A 20,047-nucleotide genomic window follows, 5' to 3' on the forward strand; every position below is an offset into this window, starting at 1 on the left:
CTTGATGCAAAGCGCTATTGGCAGAATTCCTCTACAGGTATGCGGTCTGACAACATAACGTCCTTAGAGAACGGTGGGGGTGTTGGATCAGAGTGATGCAAACAGACAGGGTGTCATGGAATATGAAGCCTGGAAGGTCAAATTTAAGTGAAAAGAGAAAAAAATGGAATGTGCGTGTGTGAGTGTGAGTAGGCTTGGGAGGAGGAGTACAAAGACTGAGATGAGGCACAAAACTTAGCGAGGGGGATGCAGAACACTGCGCAGAATGTAAACCAGAAAAAGAAAAAAAGACAGAGGTGAGTCGGAAAAGGTGTTTTCTCAGAGGACAAGTCTGGAAAAACACATCCTACATTCTGATCATACAGCAGATGCAAATCATATATACAGAATGGATTACTGCTGGCAGCCTTTGTGTGTAGAGATAATCCTGCAAATATTAGAAAATCATGAAATCGTCTAGCAGCTGAGGGGAGCGCTTGCTGGGTCAATTTTTCTTTCACAAAATGAACCTGGACAGAGGCCTAAACCCAGCAGGACAATGTGGCACCTGCCAACACTGAAACAGTGCGGTCAAATAGAGAAAAACAGACCTTTTTTTTTTTGCAAAGCAATTTCCCCATGATTGTTTCAATTATTGTTACAAAAATATAAACCCAGTCAGGCTTAGCGGAATCAACAAACTAATATGTCCCTTTCAGTGTTTGTGCTTTGTATTATGACTGGGTCGCACCAATCTGCCACCTCTTCTTGTCTTTATCTCCACTATCATGTACTGTTGTGAACCTTTCTCTCTCTCTCTCTCTCTCTCTCTCTCTCTCTCTCTCTCTCTCTCTCTCTCTCTCTCTCTCTCTCTCTCTCTCTCTCTCTCTCTCTCTCTCTCTCTCCCTTGACATGTATAAGAGCGAAAGGCACCAGCAAACAAGTCGGACAAGGTTGGCAACACAAACAACGATAACATCATGCACATAATCCCAGAAGTGGAAGCACAGTCGTGCATATCTGGTACCTAATTAGATCTGTGTGTGATCTAATGTTTTGAGTTTTAATCCTTAAGAGAGCCAAAAAAGCCCTCTGACAGGAAATTTGTACAAAGCAGATCTGCAAGCCTGGCATAATTCTTGAAAACATATATAATGTCTTTCGCCATGTTTAAGGATGCACAGGAGCACCAGAGGAAACGGTTAATGCAAACTGTAAGTTATCAGGTGCAAAGTGGCCCTGGGGTACGCTAACAGGCGCTCCTTTTTTTTCGTGTCATGGCTGACAGTAGGGGCATTAACTAATCTATAGCTGGGAGTTAAGTGCCTCATGAGTAAAAGAAGGAGATCCCTATCCTCTCCCACTCAATGTTCATTTATTCAGCTTGGGCAAACTATAAATTAATTGCAGAGTCATGACCTGCTGGCTGTTGTGGGTCCCCAATTAGTCCATGTTCTTCACCCACTGAGCCTTTTCCTTTCTGTTCTTATACTGTTAAGCTGCTCCAGCATACTGCGCCGCTCTGATGCTTATCACAGCAATCACCACAGAAACTGACAAACCCAGTGAGCAGCGATGACTTCTGCGCCTTCGCCTGTCTGTTAGAGAACAGTAGGAACGATAGGACACCACCAGCCAAATAAGGGCTTTAATTAAATGATATTACTCATCATATACAGTATGTTCTGTTTTCTTTTTCAAGTTATATGAACTGTAGGGTAAATACTCATGGTAGTATCAGATTCAAAACCAATATTTCAATCATGATGAGCTGCAGAAAATATGCGACTGCTCTGAGATTGTGTTTGTTTTATTTGGAGTAGAATCTGATAATGTCTCACAGGAAAACATGCAGCATATACAGTGCAGTGCCCCTTATGTCAACGTTAGAAAAAGGGCGTACTCCCTAACCTGTGGCCTTTGCAGTTATTGAGGGCCCCTTCAATAACCAAAGCTTTGAGGCCCATTTGAACTCTGACCTAATACTGTTATATTTTTACAAAGGAGCTGAAACAGCCTTAAACATGAAATACCTCCTCCATAAATCTTCTATGACATATAATATAATAATAGTCTGCTTTAAATAATAAGTTTGATATGGCTTTCTCAAGTGAAACTTCTAAAGAGTTCTTGAATGTCCAAATATTGGTCAGCTTGGATCACAATGTGGCAAATTAACCAAAACACCACAATTCGTTTTAAGGCCTAACAACATAACAACTTTATGACCACAGTTGACATGCACTCTAAGCTCCTGTCCCTTAGAAACTCTTGGTGAAACTGTAGTGGTGTGAGCCAAAGGGGGGGGGGGGGGGGGGCACAGCGGGGTTGACAAAGAGGCAGCCTTGTCATCAGAGGTGGGAGCACATGATACAGTCACCTGATATTGATACTGCTGGCAAAGGATACTTTACGCAGTGTAGCTTAACAATGGCTTCAAGTTGTTTTGTGGTGGTGTTTGGGCATGCAGGGTCCAGATAGTACAATAGGTAGTAAAAACAGCAACTCAATTAGGCTTCGGTGCAGATGGTTCCTGTTAGAAAACTTCCCTGGAGATGCCTTAAATTTTAAGAGGAAAAAATAAGAACATGGACATGGCCAGGTATTTTAGATCCAAGTGAAACATTAAAGCAGAGTAAAACAATTCAAAGACAGCTTGCCAATTACAGTTTAAGTTCTCAGCAAGAGACTTTAAACTTCTTTTGATGAAATAGAAACAGCATTTGCGTGTAGGAGGTATGAGTACACTTTCTTCTAGCTCTCCTCCAACCCAAGAAACTCGTTCCTCACTTTAAGCGTACTCGTGCAATCTTGATTTAGATACGTGTGGCCCTGATAAAGCCTGGCTTCTAAAGGACTACAGTTTCTCACAAAACAAGTCTTTCAAAGGGCTTTCCTCATGATGAAAATAAAACAGGATGCTGCAAAATCACCATCAACTGTATAACAACTACAGAGGGGGATTTGTTTTCTTTTCACAGTCATCTCTTTATTAAGCTCCACAGTGCTGATCCAATTTCTGTTTAAAATCTCCCAACAAAGCCAATGGATATTTAGAAACCTAAAACATTCACTTAAATTGGAGATACACGCAAATACCACTTAATTCTGCATTAATGCTTTCCGAATATTCATTACACTGAGCGCAATAATGCTGTAACAGATATTAGAGGTGTAATGAACGTGAACGATCGGAAATAACATTGTGCCGGCACGCAGCCAAGTCACGCAACGCTTGAAAAAAAAGGATCATCAACTCTATGTGACACTCAAAAACAGACTGTTCTGCTCCATTGTAGAGATTTTTTAGTGTATTTTGCAGCAGCAGGTCTCAGTGCACTAAGACTTGTCTTAATCTGTCACTTCAAGCTGTGACTGGTTCAGTGGGTTAGTCAGTGTTTGAACTTTATGTGCTGTTGATCTTGTTAACTTTTCTGTCTGAGGAATGTTCAAAGCAACAAAAACAATCTAAAACAGTGCGTCACAAACTTGATTTTCAGATTGATTACAGGCATCTCGCAAAAGTGCTATTTTCATTTTTCTAACTTAAGCTGACAGCACATGATGTGTTGAAAAATGCCACTGTTTTTTCAGTAAAGACTGATGACACCCAGAGGTGCAGGGTCACTATGCTGGGTGTCAACGAATGCTCATATTTTTGCTCTTTGCCGCTACGCACTTTTCACAATATGTCAAATCAGTTTATAATCTTTGACATTGAAGATATGAGCGTCTCTTGTTAAAACTTAGAGGAGAAGCTGGAAGTGGTACCTCTCACAGGGCTAAGGTGTTTGGTATTATCATCTGATGTACTGTTCTTTGAGCTAACGTCACACTCTAGCCACACAGCTAGCCAAAACAGTCAGGTGTGACAATTCCTTTTTGGTATTGTTTGTATTTCCTTCAGCATGGATTGGAAAATTCCTTTATCTACAACGGAACAGGTACATTTAAGATGATTTACTGGCATGAAGCTGAGCTCACAGCACTGATTCTGTATCCAGCCATGCAGCTCAAACCACTCACCATGTGTTGCTGGCTTCACACTCGCTCGCTCACTTGCCATTCGTGCACTGACAGAGGGTTTGGCCATGCAGAGACAGCAGCACTACTGCCTGCTGCAATATGTGACAATGACGCTTGCCAGGCTCTCCACTGAGTACATTTCAATACTCATTATTTAGTTGTTGGACTGCTGTGCAATCTCTAACAACGTTTAGTCCATGCCAAGGAAATATATGTCCACTTTTTTAGAAGATTCAATCTACTCAACAACAGGAAATTGAATTGTTTGTGGATGTAAAATGTAACAGTCATGAAAGTTTGGACACGTGCTCAGTCCAGGTCCAATTTCAGTTATGTGTAGCATCAAATTCCCACAGATAAGGTCTATTAAAGTAAATGTTGACAGCACGCCCATAATCATGACATTACACAGTGATCAAAGTATGAACAGAAAAGTTTTCATGTTAATCAATACGTCTGCCGATTTGAATAGATTTTGCTAACAGAAAATTCTAACAGCCTTAAGTTAGTCATGCACATCTTCACAACTTGAATGGAAAGTAGGAAATGTGCTTCAAAGGCATGAACTTGAGGAACTACGTCACCGGCCTACGTACATCTTGTTAGTATTCACAGACAGCTTTGCGAGAAACAATTCAGCTGAGGTTTTTCTTTTTTTTTCATCTTTTCCTTTTGATCCTCAGACGCTGGACTTTTCTTCAGGCTGCTTGGGTCGGAATTCAGCGTGGCAAAAAAAAAAAAAGATAATTGAATTGTCCAATGAGCTGAATAAATAAACGGTTATTCCAGCTGATAATACTCAACCGTATACAACATTAAAGTGTTTGAATATGGAGATAATATAAGTTAACTGCATGCTTGATTAAAATCCTGCTTGCTGCTGCATTATGACCTCCTTACATGTAATTAGACATAATTAATGGAACAACTTCAAAAGATGCAGTTTCCTAAATTTATCTCTCCTCTTGTCTCATACTTTGTTCCCCAATTTAACACGCAGATGGCATGACAATATTTCCAGTTTTCAGTGACAAATTCCATTTCAAGACAACTTGGCTATGGCAGCTCTGTGGAAACACTCAGATGATGAAGGGAAACCACCACTGCAGAGTCGCATTTGTGTGTTTTTATCAAATGCTGATTATCATGAAGCAATGGGAACACGCAGGAATCTCAGTAAGAGGCAATCATATCCTTGCACATCCTAGGGAACACTTAATATTCCTCGCAGGGGGCTCCCATGCTCTCTATCCACATGATGGAAATCTACTCTGACCCTTACATTTCTGCGGTGAGTGAAATGGTAATGTCAAGAGTGTATTTAGCAAATCACCTTACTACAGCCTCCAAATGATGACAGCCGTGATATGTGTAGCTGCCAGTTACTGTGTGCGGACCTGACACGACGACATGAGCCTCTTGGGTTTTCTCAGCAGCGCTCTGTCCTCTCTGACTATTCAATTATGAGCGTTTTACCACCTTCTCTGAGCAAGACAAACACTGCTGTGTCAATCTTGTCCAAACTCAGGGGCAAACAATTTAATCCACACAGCCCATATCTTAATTAAATTCACGGTCAAGTGGTGTGTATGAAAACACACATTCACACGTATACACACATACATAGGACACACACACATGGGGCACAAGTTCCATCATCGACCTAGTAGTATTTTTTTTTTTTATGTTTTGATTATTAAATGAAATCTCCAAGCTGGAGTAACATCGATAGTGGGGAAGCCTGGGAAGCATTTAGTCTAAGCAGTAGTGGGATAAGCGCCGTGCCCCCCTTCTCCATACACACACACACACACACACACACCCTCATGGCTTCAGACTGTGTCAATAATTGCTATAGTGTTTCTCTTCGCTTTTCTCTCCTCTGAGCCTGCTTAGCTGGCCGCTTACTTGGTGTAGGTCAGTGAAATTATATCCGCTCCGAAAGTAGGCTATAGCAAGTCGAGGTCGATGATGATGAACTGTCCATTACAATCAAACCCTATGATGGAAAATTGTTCTGTAACCTTCAGAATAAAATGGCAAAACAAAGATATAAAGCTGCTGCAGTGATATAAGAGAGAAAATCATTTTTAAAAAAGACAGCAATATTATTGTCTAATGGGAGCTTGTGTTATTGGTTGTAATGAATCGTGAGAGCTATCTGTATCTTCATGCCGGCTCCGATTTAAAATAAGCAGCTTAAAATACATAAATAAATGTTTTTTTTGTTTTTTTTTAATATTAATACATAATGATACAACGCAGAGGAAACTAAATATATCAGCCCAAATACATTTTACAGTCTATTAAAGTGTGTTTCACTGTGTGACAGGTTTTGTTTTGATTTTTAACGCAGCTGAGTTTTTAACCACGCGCGCGCCGCTTTTTTTTTTTTTTTTTTTTTTTGTGTTGCTGTTTGTTTTGTTTTTACCCCTCTCGCGAGTTACTGAACTCACCTGCGTTCCTCAGCTTCTTGTTCCGATACACAGAGAAGATGACCAAGAGGTTGCCCAGGATGTCAACTACGATCGTGAAGATGAGGAAGCACCCCAAAGTTGTGGTAACCCACGGCGGGCGGTTCAGGACGATGTCACTGGGGTCTGGCGAGGTGCTGTTCAGGTAAGACCCATTTATAATCATTGTATAGGCTACAGTCGCGGAACTTTTCTGTGAGTGAGCCAAATTCTCTCCCCGTGCGAGTCTCCCGTGCGTCCTAGAGCCTGGATATCGGAGACGCCGGTGGTGGGATACTACAGCCTCCCGCGGCTTTCATCTTCATCCTCTCTCTTTTTGCGCACTCCTTCTTCTTCTCCTGCTTCTTCTTCTTCTTCTTAGACTTTTCCCAGATGCTGTGGATGCGTTCCGGTCGTCTCTCTCCCTCTCTCTCTGCTCGCCTCGGTGTCACTTCTGCACCCCGTGTGCCATTCACTTTGTCTGTACGCATGTGTGACATGAAGCTGCAACTTCAAACCTTCCCAGCATGTGACCAAACATTCCGGAGAGGAGAGGTTTTTATTTTGAAGGGAGAAATACTGTCGCTTGGTGGCCGAAAAGGGGAAATGCCCTACTTTTCCAGATGTGTGTTCATTCATAGCTTTGCGGGAACTCGCTTTGCTTTATTTCAGCAGCCCATTCATTATTATTGTGAGGAATCATTCATGTTTTATCACTTCCATGGAAAAAAGACCACAGTCGCACTGGGACCATAAGACAAATGGAAAGCGTTTTACTGGAACCAAAATTAATGATAAAGTATGCTGGTGATGAAGAATGATAGATTACATTTCCTAGTCCTGATTCAATTTCGTGAGTGGTCGAGAGGTCTAAACAGTAAACTTCATCCCAAACAGGCCACTAAACATTCTTTTTAAATGTGATTTAAGACTCAGTTTAGTCAATTTAACATATAAGGCTTCAGTGAAACCAGTGAACCTCTCATTAAGCAGACTTTAGTGCAGTATATTATGTGGATTATTCATACAATGGCTTGTTTGAGCACCTCTGTCACTGCTGGCTAGATATGAGAGTGGATGAGGTTTCTATACAAGCAATGGACCATATGCTATAGTTAATGATGTTCACAATAAATGGGTCACATCCCCTTCATACACACACACACACACACACACACACAACTGTGTTTCCATCACTTCAGAGGACATTACATTTACTTATCCTAACCATGACCATAACCATCACACACCTATCCCAAACCTTAATATGACCGTAACCTAACCTTAACTTTAAACCAAGACCCTCAAATTCCAGATTTATGTTATGGAGACTGGTTTTTTATCCCCTTAAGGAAGGTGAGTCCCCATAATATGACAGTTCAAACAGATTTATGTCCCTGCAACATGAGGAATACCTTGTACACACACACACACACACACACACACACACACAGAGACACACACACACACACAGATTTTTTGCAGCCTGTTCGTGGGCTGTCACAAACAATGACAGTTTGTCATAATAAAAGGTGAAATCTCCTATTTCAGGGTTTGTTTTGATCTGCAAATCTGAACATACTGCAAGAATATCACACAATCACACATTTGAGAATAGATTGATTTGAAGTGATCCAGCACACCACCCATGTTATTATAGCATTTTTACGATGATTTACAGCAATAGCTCCTGACCTTTAGAGGCTTGTAGGCCCTTAAAGAAAAGGCAATCTCTATGAAGAAGAAATGTCTGAAAAAGTCAGTCTAATTTTGTGTTGTAAATTTTTCTTTCCTGCTTTCTGGTCTTATTTACTTTGTGTTACCTGTGCTCATTAATGCAAAGCGTGTTCCAGTTTATTTAAGGTGCTGGCCTGTCACTGACCTGGACAAAGAGACCCATAATCAGACACTGATTATTTCATAGATTAAATAATCCTTTAAGCCAGTTGACAATAATCATTATAATATTTCACCTGAAGTGTAACAAATAGGATTGTCAATATGTGTTCCTTTTGTCAATGCGGTATTGATTCAAGACCCTCATTTCAATAAAGGATGATAATATGTTGTTGCTGACTATCACTAAGAAAAACACTTGTTCATTATTCACCCGCCTACAGCTACTAATGCAAAGCTAGACTTGTTAAGAGACAAACACATCATTCATGAGAAGCTCTGACCTATTTGGCTTTATGAAACTAAATCATAAATAAATAAATAGCCAAAAACAAACTCTTGGTAACAATGAATCCTGTAACCGTCACAAAGTTGACAGCTCTTTTTTTTCGAGAGACTTTGAAGATATTTTGCTTATGTTGTCAGCAGAGCGAATTTGAAATGAAAAATATGCTTTTCTTTCTTTTTCTTGTCGCTCAGCTCTTTTGTGGAGCATGTTTTATTGATTTGTAAGTGTAGTCTAACACAGTGATCAAGCCTTGACTTTGCTTTTATTCAGATGAGACTCTCATCTTTTCTTCCTTTCTGTCCCTCAACAACACCAGTATGCCAACATCATAAAATTATTACATAATAGACCTTGTTCTAATTCTTCCTTTATCTACTATCTCATTATGTCATTGTAAAATATGAACAGCTCATCATTATAACATATGTGGGAATTGTTGCCAGAACAGTTGCCAAATATCCACATCTCTTGACACTAATGAAAAGGTGTTATCACAACAGAAGAATGAATAAATAAAATACTTGTTATTACAGTTTTGACCAATATAAAGGATATGGAGTCCCTAGAAAAAAGTTGGTGTAAGTAAACATACAACATTCAAAATTGGCCCCTTCTACCCAGCTCACTGAGCGAGAGAGAGAGAGAGAGAGAGAGAGAGAGAGAGAGAGAGAGAGAGAGAGAGAGAGAGAGAGAGAGAGAGGGTGAGAGAGAGAGAGAGAGAGAGAGAGAGAGAGAGAGAGAGAGAGAGGAGAGAGAGAGAGAGAGAGAGAGAGAAAGAGAGAGAGAGAGAGAGAGAGAGAGAGCAGCAGTGGTTGCGAGAGCTAGAGAGTGAATGAAGAGAGTGAACAGTGCTGGCAAGAACAAAATCATTGAATCAGATAAATAAAACCTTATTTTCTGAATGTTTCACTGTGGTTACCTTCTGAGACACAAATAAACACATACACACCTCTGCATAACCGTGGAGATCCTATTCTGTGTGTGTGTAGTTCATCCCTGCCCTCAGACACACAGACCTGCTGCTCTTTCTACATCCATGACACAGAGACTGAGAGCAGAGCGGAGCAGAGGACAGACATGTAGATAGGGATGTAACCTGGTTGGCCGAGGTATACACACCCACTGCCCAAAGGTGATGATTGAGAGGGATGATGAGATGGATTACTTTTGTATGAGTCTATACTAGGGTTGCAAAGGAGTGGAAAATTTCCAGTAAATTTCCGGAAACTTTTTGATAAATTTCCATTGGAAGCTGGGGAATTTTGGAAATATTCCAAATTGGAAACTTTCCATGGGAATTAAATGGGAATTAAATGGGAATTTATGGCAATTGAGAGTAATTTAGTGGAAAGGTATCATATCTAAGCAGTAAACAGTGTGCTATGTGAGCATGTGATAGCATACATATTCAACTGTACTGCATGATATCTGGTTGTTTTACACAACTATATTTAAGTTCCCTAATAAGAGCATACCTTCAGTTTAGTAAATTCCCGGTTTATTCCCGTTAATTCCCATGGAAACTTTCCAAGTTTGAAAATTCCCGGAATTTTGCAACCCTAGTCTATACATTGTTTGTTTTGCTTCATTGTTTTTTTAAGGAAAGTCCTGTGTGCCTTTAAAGAAACATTCCAAAGTATTTCTTCCTTAGCAGAAAGTCACTGAATCTACATCATGATTCCCTTTTTTCCCACTGCGGCTTTATAATCATCCAGAGCAATGAGACTTTTATCTAATGGATAATTGAAGCAGTTTATAAATCAGTAATTTCAGTGGTAGAGCAGCAAGCATAGAACATGTAACCCAACCCAAGACAAGTAATGAACAGGCATCTGAGAGCTAGAGAGAAATATCTACAGGGAATACTGTGTTTTGTTTTGACTCTCATGCTTTTAGGAAAGCATACTGCGGCTACAAGGGTTTACTTTTATTAAAATGGTCTTAAAGAGTAAACAGGATAATGCTCTGTGCCACATTGTGTCATTTCAAGTCATCAGAGAGATGAGAGAGAAGCATTTTATTGTATTTAATGTGTATAAAGCACCTTTAAATTTCAACTGAACTCACAGATAACAGCTAAAGAGAAACAGAGGAATGTTATCTCCTTAAAAAAATACCTTCAAAGGAACTTCTTCCATTTTCATTTGCCAAATAAATCAAAAGGACAGAAAAAGATGGAGAGAAGATGTTCTGTGCTGTTTAATGAGCACCGGACACCAAATGGAGAAACAGGTTCAAGAGTGATGTAGAGTTTTGTGGGCGATGAAAAGGGGAAGGGTGAGCGAGGTAAAGGGAGAGTGGGAGAGAGAAGTGAAGTGTGTGTGGGGGAGGAAAAGGGCAGATACACCCGTGATGAGGACAGGAGGGTGCCAAGAGGACACCACCACCACCACCACCACCACTACTACCACCCTACACACACGCCACTGCTCCTCTCATTTGAGAGCGCTGTCAGCAAAATGAAGGAGAAGAGACAGAAGTAATGTAATGAGTGCGGTCTCGACACAGCCCCGGCATGTCTCTGCCGCTTCACTGGTCATCATTACATCCCACAGAGAAACAAGAGTGTTTGCTTTTATACGCCATCGGTCCCACCTCCTCCTCCTCCTCCACTCAGCCGGTTGCCATGACAACAGCAGAGCTCCACCCAGGAAAGAGATGTGTATGCTGGGAGAAAGAGGATTATTGGGGTCAGTGGTCTCTGTGTGTGTGTGTGTGTGTGTGTCTCTCTCTCTCTTTCTCACACACATGTTTTCTCACAGCATATGATTACACACAGACACATAGCGATACAGTAACGGATTTATTCTAACATGAATGAGGCCAGACAATTAGTTTTTGTTGTTATGGATGTATGGAGTCCATCGGCCCCCCTGGAGAGTTCAACTATAGAATTAATTCGCCATAGACTGCATGCATTTATGTCATGTTTTTGATTTCTTTTTGTAAAATTGTGGTGGGGGGAAGGGGGAGGGGGGGGGGGGGGGCGTTATTGCTATTGTATATATTGTTATTGCTTTTCTGTTTTACATTTTTCTCTTTTACATCACTAAACGTCTTCTAGTGGTACTTCAGTGATTGAGTATTGTATTTTCATAAAGTTGGGGCACTTGAGAGATTAAATATAGAAAGGTCAAAATTGACACACAGAATTTTTCTTTTTGTATCAGTATCCTTATTTTTAGTCAGCCACATGATTTTTAGGTATGGGTTAAGCTCCAAAAAAGGGTGAATTCAAAATTTGCAGTACTTATGACTTTTTATGACTACAGATTGGTATTATTATTGATATATTTGTATTTTCTATGCAGGATCTGCACATGAAGAATTTGCATATGTGCATACATGCATTCTCTTATTGTTAGGGTGTAAATTAATTGGTCATGAATCTGGTTGTTGCAAAGACAGAATGTGATATTTTTTTATAACTCCTTTCCTTTTATTTTTCTTCCTATTATTTGTCTTTTGATGATGTTGCTTTGGTGATATGTATCAGCTAGTTAGGAACCTGAACGCAGGGCATAAAGAGGGATGTGTAGTAAGAAAAAAAGAGTTTTTATTGGAGAGGAGGATCTGGATGAGAAGCCGATGGCAAGGAGTGGGGGATCCGGTGACAGCAGGGTTGACTGAAGGTAATGGGGGAGTATGGCTGGCGTGAGCAGGAGGGAATGAGGTGCAGCGTTGCAGACAGGACATCTTGGAGGCTTGGAAGTTGCTGACAGGCAGGCAAATAATGATCCTGGGACACAAGAGAAACAAGTTAACATGCGAGACACGAGGAAGCTGGATCACTAGGAATATAAAATAAGTTGGCCTTGAATTGCAGCCACTCTGGTTGAAAGAACAATCTGGCGAAGTGCAGGTAAAGAGCTGGGGTAGATGTACCGCAAGCTGATGAACTGATGAGAGGCAGGGTAGCAGACTGGGAGAGGTGATGAGCCGACTGCAGACAGGTGTGCAGGATAAGCAGAGCCGGTGTTACACAGTATTTGGTGACCCAGGAGATGCTGTGACCTTCAGTGTTGGAAGGACTACTCTGAACCTTCACTCATGTAAAAAAAAAAAAAAAAAAACTGACATCTACATCACTAATACTGCTGAGTCAATATATAGGCAGCATATTAATATATCACCAACAGCTCAGATTATCTACAAAATTAGTACTTTTACTCTGGTACAGTAAATTTAGCTGGTAATACTTAAGTCTCATTTTAAATGCAGGATTTTTACTTGAAATAAAGTATTTTTACATTGTGGTATTGATAGGCTGCTTTTACTTAGGAAAATGATTTGAGTACTTCTTCCAACACTGCAGGTCACACAATCTGATGGGTGACAAAATACTGTGTCACACTGGGAGCCAGGAGGAGGAAGAAGGGGAATATCGCTCATGCCAAAACACATACAAACAATACATTAAGCGGGTGAACACAATGAGAGACAGATAGGGGAGCACTGGGAACACATTAGGGAACAATGGGGAATCTTCTGGTACTATAACAGGTTGTTAATCATCAGCAGGTCCCAGGCAGTGTTGTAAAATGTGTCACTCCCACATGTGTCAGAAACACTGAGGACACCTGGGGCTGAAACGTGTCCATTATCTTCTGCTGCTGTGCATGAGTGTTACATACTTATCTGCGAGTGCTGACAACTTAATTTAAACTAATATTTTTGGACCTTTTGGGTCGGCACCCATGATACCCTAAAGACATTTGAGTTGAGCACGGCAGTTCATTTTGTTTAAATCCAACATTTCCCTTGATGCAACTTTTTCTGTCTGTCTTGTTAATATCTTTCAAACTCTACACCTCCAGTTTCTGCATAAATTGTCTATTAAACGGTAATCTCCAACAGTGTTGCCAGCTTTTTTTAATGGAAAAACTTAAAATGTGCTCCAACAGTTGCTCGATGATAACACAATTATTCAAATTTAAAGACAGTATTGTTGATGCCTTTTTAAAACCATACATGTCCAAAATGTCAATGTCTTTTTATGACTTAAGAAAAACAGTCAGCTGCATTTTGAAGATTATTCAATGTAAATGGCTTACAGAGTTCAACCCTCCTGTTGTCCTCAGGTCGAGGAAGGAAGGAGGGAAGGAAGGAAGGTAGGAAGGAAGGAAGGAAGGAAAGGAGGGAGGGAAAGGAGGGAGGGAAAAGAAGGAACAGTCAAAAGAGATGGGGTCAATTTGACCCAGGAGGACTAGAGGAGGGTTAAGAAGTAGAGGAATATTCCTAATTCATGTAGAGGCACATCATCATTCAGTTTATCTGGAAAATTCAACATTATCAGATTTGGAGATATGTGTTTTCACAGCCAGCAGTGCATGACATCATTACCCAGAAATCTGGATAATTCATTATTTGCATAACATTAAGTCAAACTAATCTCAACTGACTCTTATTTAGCTATTTATATTTTCTCTTTTCAAAGTAAGTCATTAAGATTGTTGTTCGGTTCATTCTCTTTTCTTTCTCTCTGGCTGATGACTTTCAACTTTAAACATAATGCACATCACACCAGAGAAACCCAGTGACAAGGTAAATGTGTACAACTCTCCTCAAGAACATGATTTGCCTCTCGGTTCTTTTTTGAAAAACAAAAAAAACTCTTAAAAGTCACCAAATTATATATAGTTATTTTTTTCAACAGAAGTATAAAAAATACATGAACACTCAACAGAAAAATGGTTGTCTCCTCCACTATCAAACATGTCATCAAGACCTCTCATGCAGCTCAAATCGACATGGCAGCCGTCTTCGCCTCGCTGTCACTTTTTACGCTCGCTGCTCTTGTTGAGATCACTTCAACAAGTGTCTTTGTTTTCCTACACAGCTCCGGGTTCCTCCCTGTCTGTCTGTCTGTGGAGAATACTGTTTGGTGCAAACACTGCAGCTGAGGTGATGGTTAATAACAGCTGTGCGTCTCTTTGTATAGGTCAGACATTTCTGGGACTGACAGGGAGGGCTCTGGACATAATTTCACATGAATGACTAAGCAGATTTTCAGGCCCTGGAGGTTCATTTTTTCCTCTCCGCACAGTTAGTACTGTGTAGACTGTCAGACACCTCTGTTTGATTTGACTTGATATTTGAGCTGTTTGATATTTGCATATTGGACAAGGAATCATGTTTTGCATTTATAAACGGTCTCTTGCACACACTCTGTGCAAACAGTGATTCTAAGCTGGAGGTGCAGTTAATGAAAAGCTAATCTTGCTGTCAAAAACTCACTTATTCAAACCTTTTTTTCCCCCCTTTACATGCATGACACAAATAAAAGGTATATATATTTCACTAATGTGGTTATTTGGCTTAAAGGATAGAGGAGAGAGTATTATCACTGGCAGACATGAGCTATGTGGGTGAAATCATGCAAACATTCACTTTACATGATGTAGTCACTGCATGAGCTTTCATATCAACTGATGCGTGATTTGGCTGATTTGTGTTCCTTCATCCAGCCAGAAGGAACTACTGAGTGAAATCATTTGATGAGACTGAAAGTGTCTCTCACTGGGTTACTCCGCTTGTTTTCATCTCTTATAATCACGCTCTCCTCTTTTGGCTTTCATGAGTTGTCATATACAGACATCTAGTGGTTGTCATGTAGTACTGCAGTCTCCCCTCAACCTCCCCAAGTGAAAGCTAATAACTGCGACCCTTGAAGCAGAACCCCCCAGTTCCCAAAGAACTGCACTCTTGATTCCATAATATGAATAATGCATTAATGGGTAAATCTTAATTTATTTCATGGAAAAAACACCTGCTGCCATTTCCAGAGTTAATTTGATCCATCAAGCATGAGATTAAGAAGCACATGAGTGGTTGCAAAGTGGTTCAATTACCAACCACTGCTTGAGTTTGGGATATTTGCGTTTTCCCCCCACATCTATACCTCACACACTGTGGAGCTTTTTTTCACCCAACACATGAAACCTGAGTGCTGGTTCTGAAAAATATGCTGTTTTCTCCTGCAACCCAGCTGAGAGCAAATAGTCCACTCCTACACTAAAAGTAATGGGTTGTAGCAACAGAGTCGTCTCAGGGTGAGAAATGCACAGAGAAAAAGAGGCACAGTTAGATCCTGCATCTAATTATTTAAAAAAAAATGAGGAATGTCTTCATTTTCATTCTGTTACTTGGAGATGCAGCAAAGCCTGGCAACAGCCTGGTGTTCTGCTTTTACAACTTCACAGAAAACTAAAAATGACAAAAATGACCAAGATGCTCAGGTGAAGGTATTTTATAAGCTGTAAGTAATAGTTTTAAGGTTAATGAATGATTCATTAATGCATCACAGGTAACTAATAAACTATTAATAAAGACAAGTTGTTATTTTATTTTATATTAGTTCATTTTCTTTATTTTTTCTTCGTTTCTTTGCTCCCTCCTCCTTCCATACTCCTTTCCTTCCTTCCTTCTCTCCTTACTTCCTTCCTCTTTTCCTCCCTCCCTCCTTACTCATTTCCTTCCTTCCTCCATCCTTATTCCTTTCCTTCCTTCCTCTTTTCCTCCCTCCCTCTCTACTCCTTTCCTTCCTTTTTCCTCCTTACTCCTTTCCTTCCTTCCTTCCTTCCTTCCTTCTCTCCTTCCTTCCTTCCTTCCTTCCTTTTTCCTCCTTACTCCTTTCCTTCCTTCTCTCCTTAGTTCCTTCCTTCTCTCCTTAGTTCCTTCCTCTTTTCCTCCCTCCCTCCCTCCCTCCTTACTCCTTTCCTTCCTTCCTTCCTTCCTTCTTTCCTTCCTTCCTTCCTTCCTTCCTTCCTCCTTCCTCCCTCCTCCTTACTCCTTTCCTCCCTTCCTTCCTGCCTTCCTTCCTTCCTTCTCTCTTTACTTCCTTCCTCTTTTCCTTCCTCCCTCCCTCCCTCCCTCCTTCCTCCCTTGACCTGAGGACAACAGGAGGGTTAATAACATTTCTGAAAATGAGTTAGCCAGAAAAGCAAGATTTTCATCTGAGCAGCTTAATAGTTGGAAGTACAACTGTTACAAATTAAAAAAACTGAATATACAATCAACAATAAAAAACTATGGGAATATGCAGACACAAATGGAGCCTGCACTGAATAAAGACAAACAAAGATAGGTGTTAAGACACAAAATGATCAAATCAACAAACAGGGTGACAGCACATTCAACTAATAGGATGAAAACACAATATGAGGACTGGTGAAGTGTGGATATTATGTACAGAACCACACTGAGCATGATAAATAAGACAACAAACACATCATTGTTCTCCAGTTCACAAGTTTGATTTCTAATTAACCGGACTCTTAATGATGTGGAGAATGAATGTTGTGTTATGTGGAGTTGTTTTCAGTCCTTAGAGACTCTGACAGAAATAAGCAGATTGGCAAAAACTGTTTAGTCTTGTAGGAATCAGACAGTCTCCTCTAGTTGTTCTAGCAGTTCGGCTTGTTTTTAATACAGAGCGTTGGAGGAGCCATATTGAAATATTGATATATAACCAGCTCTTTAATTCATTATGAAGACCCAAATGTATGAAGAAGTCACCTCCATTTATAACTGCAGACTCAACAGATAATTAGAAACCAAGAAAATCCATCACACGCTGAAATGAATTACTGACATTTAGAACTGTGAACTTATTATATTATAATAATATATGTATAAAATGAGTCATTAATAAAGGAAAGTTAGTTCTTAACTTTATAATTAGCCATCATATCTGAAGTTATAAATGTTACACTGGGTTATTGCACTATAATAATCCATCTGATCCATCTGTGCAGTTCTTATGTAAATGTGCTCATCTCTGGGTGTTTAGAATTCAAAGATTTCCAACTATGGTGCCCATCTGAGATCCTGAGCAGTGTTTATGTGATTGTACTATAATCACAAAATAATTCCACACACACTGACTTTATGAAATGGATTTTGGTGTTTATAGTCTTTATTATATAATACTAATTCACAGATTTTGTGGTCTGTGACTCTCATCCTGAAGATTAACGGCTAAACGGTTCATTGGGGGTCTCATTTGTGATGAGAAGACCAAGAAAGTTCACCAGCAAAATGAGTTCATTCATAAATGTATAAACCATTATTAAAGCCATCAGTTACACAATGCACTATTTATGTGCACATAATCTTTGGAGAGTATCTAGAAGCAATGTTTTTACATTGGTATGTTTTTCTTTTTGTTTTATATGTGATATAACACATAGGATGTATGTTTTTGGGGATTTTCTTTTTGGTTCTTGGTACTCTTGATTCAGAGGTTCTAGCCAACTATAGGCCGATATCAAACCTTCCCTTTTTCTCTAAGATCCTTGAGAAAGCAGTTGCTAATCAGCTGTGTAACTTTCTACATAGTAACAGTTTATTTGAGAATTTTCAGTCTGGCTTTAGACCAAATAACCTAAACTTCTTCCCCAGAGTTGTCTGTGCTTTCTGGTCTCACAGGTAATCTGGGCCTGTAGACGTCCGGATGACAGACTCCAGTCCCGGACCATCTAGCTTCATTGTTGATTTTCATTGTGCTTCTCTCTCCTATCCTTCCTTTCTCTCCTCTCAACCCCAACCGGTCGAGGCAGATGGCCGCCCACTCTGAGTCTGGTTCTGCCTGAGGTTTCTTCCTGTTAAAAGGGAGTTTTTTCTTGCCACTGCTGCTCATGTGGGAATGTTGGGTCTCTTTAAAGTTAAAACCTGAAGAGTTTGGTTTAGAACCTGCTCTATGTGTAAAGTGCCTTGAGATAACTCTGTTGTGATTTGGCACTATACAACTAAAGATTGATTGATTGATTGATGATTGATTGATTGATTGATGGTTGTTTTGTAGAATCCCATGTGTGATGAGTCAAATATTCAACATATTTGGTAGAAATAAGCACTAAATCCAAACACTTTGTAAATGCAGTGTTTCTGGGGTTGTATATGCATCCCTGTGGTACAGCCTGATGCACTGTTCTCATGCATTCAGGACATCATATTGGTGACATGATGTGAATCATTAGATGAAGGCTGAGGGTTGATATATCTTGACAGTGCTCAGCCTATAACATCATTTGGGCATTGACTCCACTGTCCTTACTGAAGGTCACAAAAGGTCATTCTTCCCCCGCAGAGCCTGGGAGGAAGAACAGGCAATCCTGTGCTGAGCCACGGCCAGGTCAGCACAATGAAGAGAGACAAACAGAAAGAAAAAGACACATACAGACTGTGGTGGACCAGGCCTGGAGGTACAATATCAGGGTCATGTTAGTTTATCAGCCTCCTGTGAGACAACCAGGGTTTATTGATACAAGCAGCCGCAGGGAGTCAGAGGAGGGAGGTGACATGAAGCTGTCAGAATCTAAGGAGATGTGATGATGGAGAGTTGTGGATGAATGCAGAAGTTTGTGATTTGAACTCCTTAAGACACAGTTTTCCCCTTTTGTTTTATTCTGAGTAATTTAGCCATCTTATTCCACACTGCATTACATAATCACACATATTCTGTATCAGCTTGCTCCAGCACTTCAATATGAAGCTGAATGATGTTTGCACTGAGAGAATAATTCAAACCCAAGACTCCATCTGTTTCATTACTGCACCATGCCATTAAAATCTAGGTGTCTTGAGCATCATGTTATTATAAAAGTTCAGTGTGAGATGTTTGGTATCTGTGGAAACGGAATCTCCACAAGAATTTCAAATAATGTTTTGAAGATCTGAACAGTGTCTGGCTGCACAGTCCGAATGTGTAATGACTGAGCTGCAGCATGACACTTATGATTAAAGGTTAATGAGTTTTGTTGCGTTAAGTAATTCAAATGTTACTGTAGTCATTTTAAACACTGTTTTGGTACCACTGTGTCTTGTATTTAACATTAAAAAAATGACATTACAATTTGTCATTCATTAGATATTTAACACTTGATTATAGGGCTGTAGCTGATAATTATTTTCATATTGATTAGTCTGCCAATAACTTCCTAATAACTTTATTGATTGTGCATGCTATGAAATGTCAGCTATTTGTTGGTCTATTAAAAAAGAGCAAAATCCCCACACAGTTACCCAGAGTACAAGTTGATGCTTAAATGTAAATTTGATGTCCAACAGATGATCTCAAACCCAAGCTACTAGCATAGAACATTAAGAAAAAACAAAATTCACATGGATTTGGGGAGTTTAAGCTTAAAAAACTGACAAAAATGATTGACAATTGACTCACTGATAAATCTACTTCCAGATCTACTTTATTATTTCATGTGCAGTGAAACAGACATCTCAAGAATTAAATGTTAAAGCTTGGAAATGCGACAACAGCATTTCAACGACTAAAATAAAAAGTCAGCTGTTGAAAAGTTTTGCTTCAGCCTTTCAATATTACACCAAATTTAAATAACTCACTTCATGTTTTTTTTCACAAACAGTACCAGCTATAAACATCTTT

General features: G+C 39.9%; 1 protein-coding gene across 1 annotated transcript in view; it reads right to left on the minus strand.

The window, feature by feature from the left end:
* Positions 1-6,645, minus strand: part of mtnr1aa (melatonin receptor 1A a) — a 36,955-nt gene extending 30,310 nt beyond the window's left edge. The window contains exon 1 of the mRNA XM_053341459.1: positions 6,462-6,645. Coding sequence (XP_053197434.1) covers positions 6,462-6,645 — 184 coding nt within the window. The remainder of the gene's footprint in view (positions 1-6,461) is intronic.
* Between the last annotated feature and the right edge of the window lie 13,402 nt (positions 6,646-20,047).

The sequence above is a fragment of the Scomber japonicus genome, chromosome 2 (genome assembly GCF_027409825.1).
Source record: "Scomber japonicus isolate fScoJap1 chromosome 2, fScoJap1.pri, whole genome shotgun sequence".
Classification (NCBI taxonomy): Eukaryota; Metazoa; Chordata; class Actinopteri; order Scombriformes; family Scombridae; genus Scomber; species Scomber japonicus.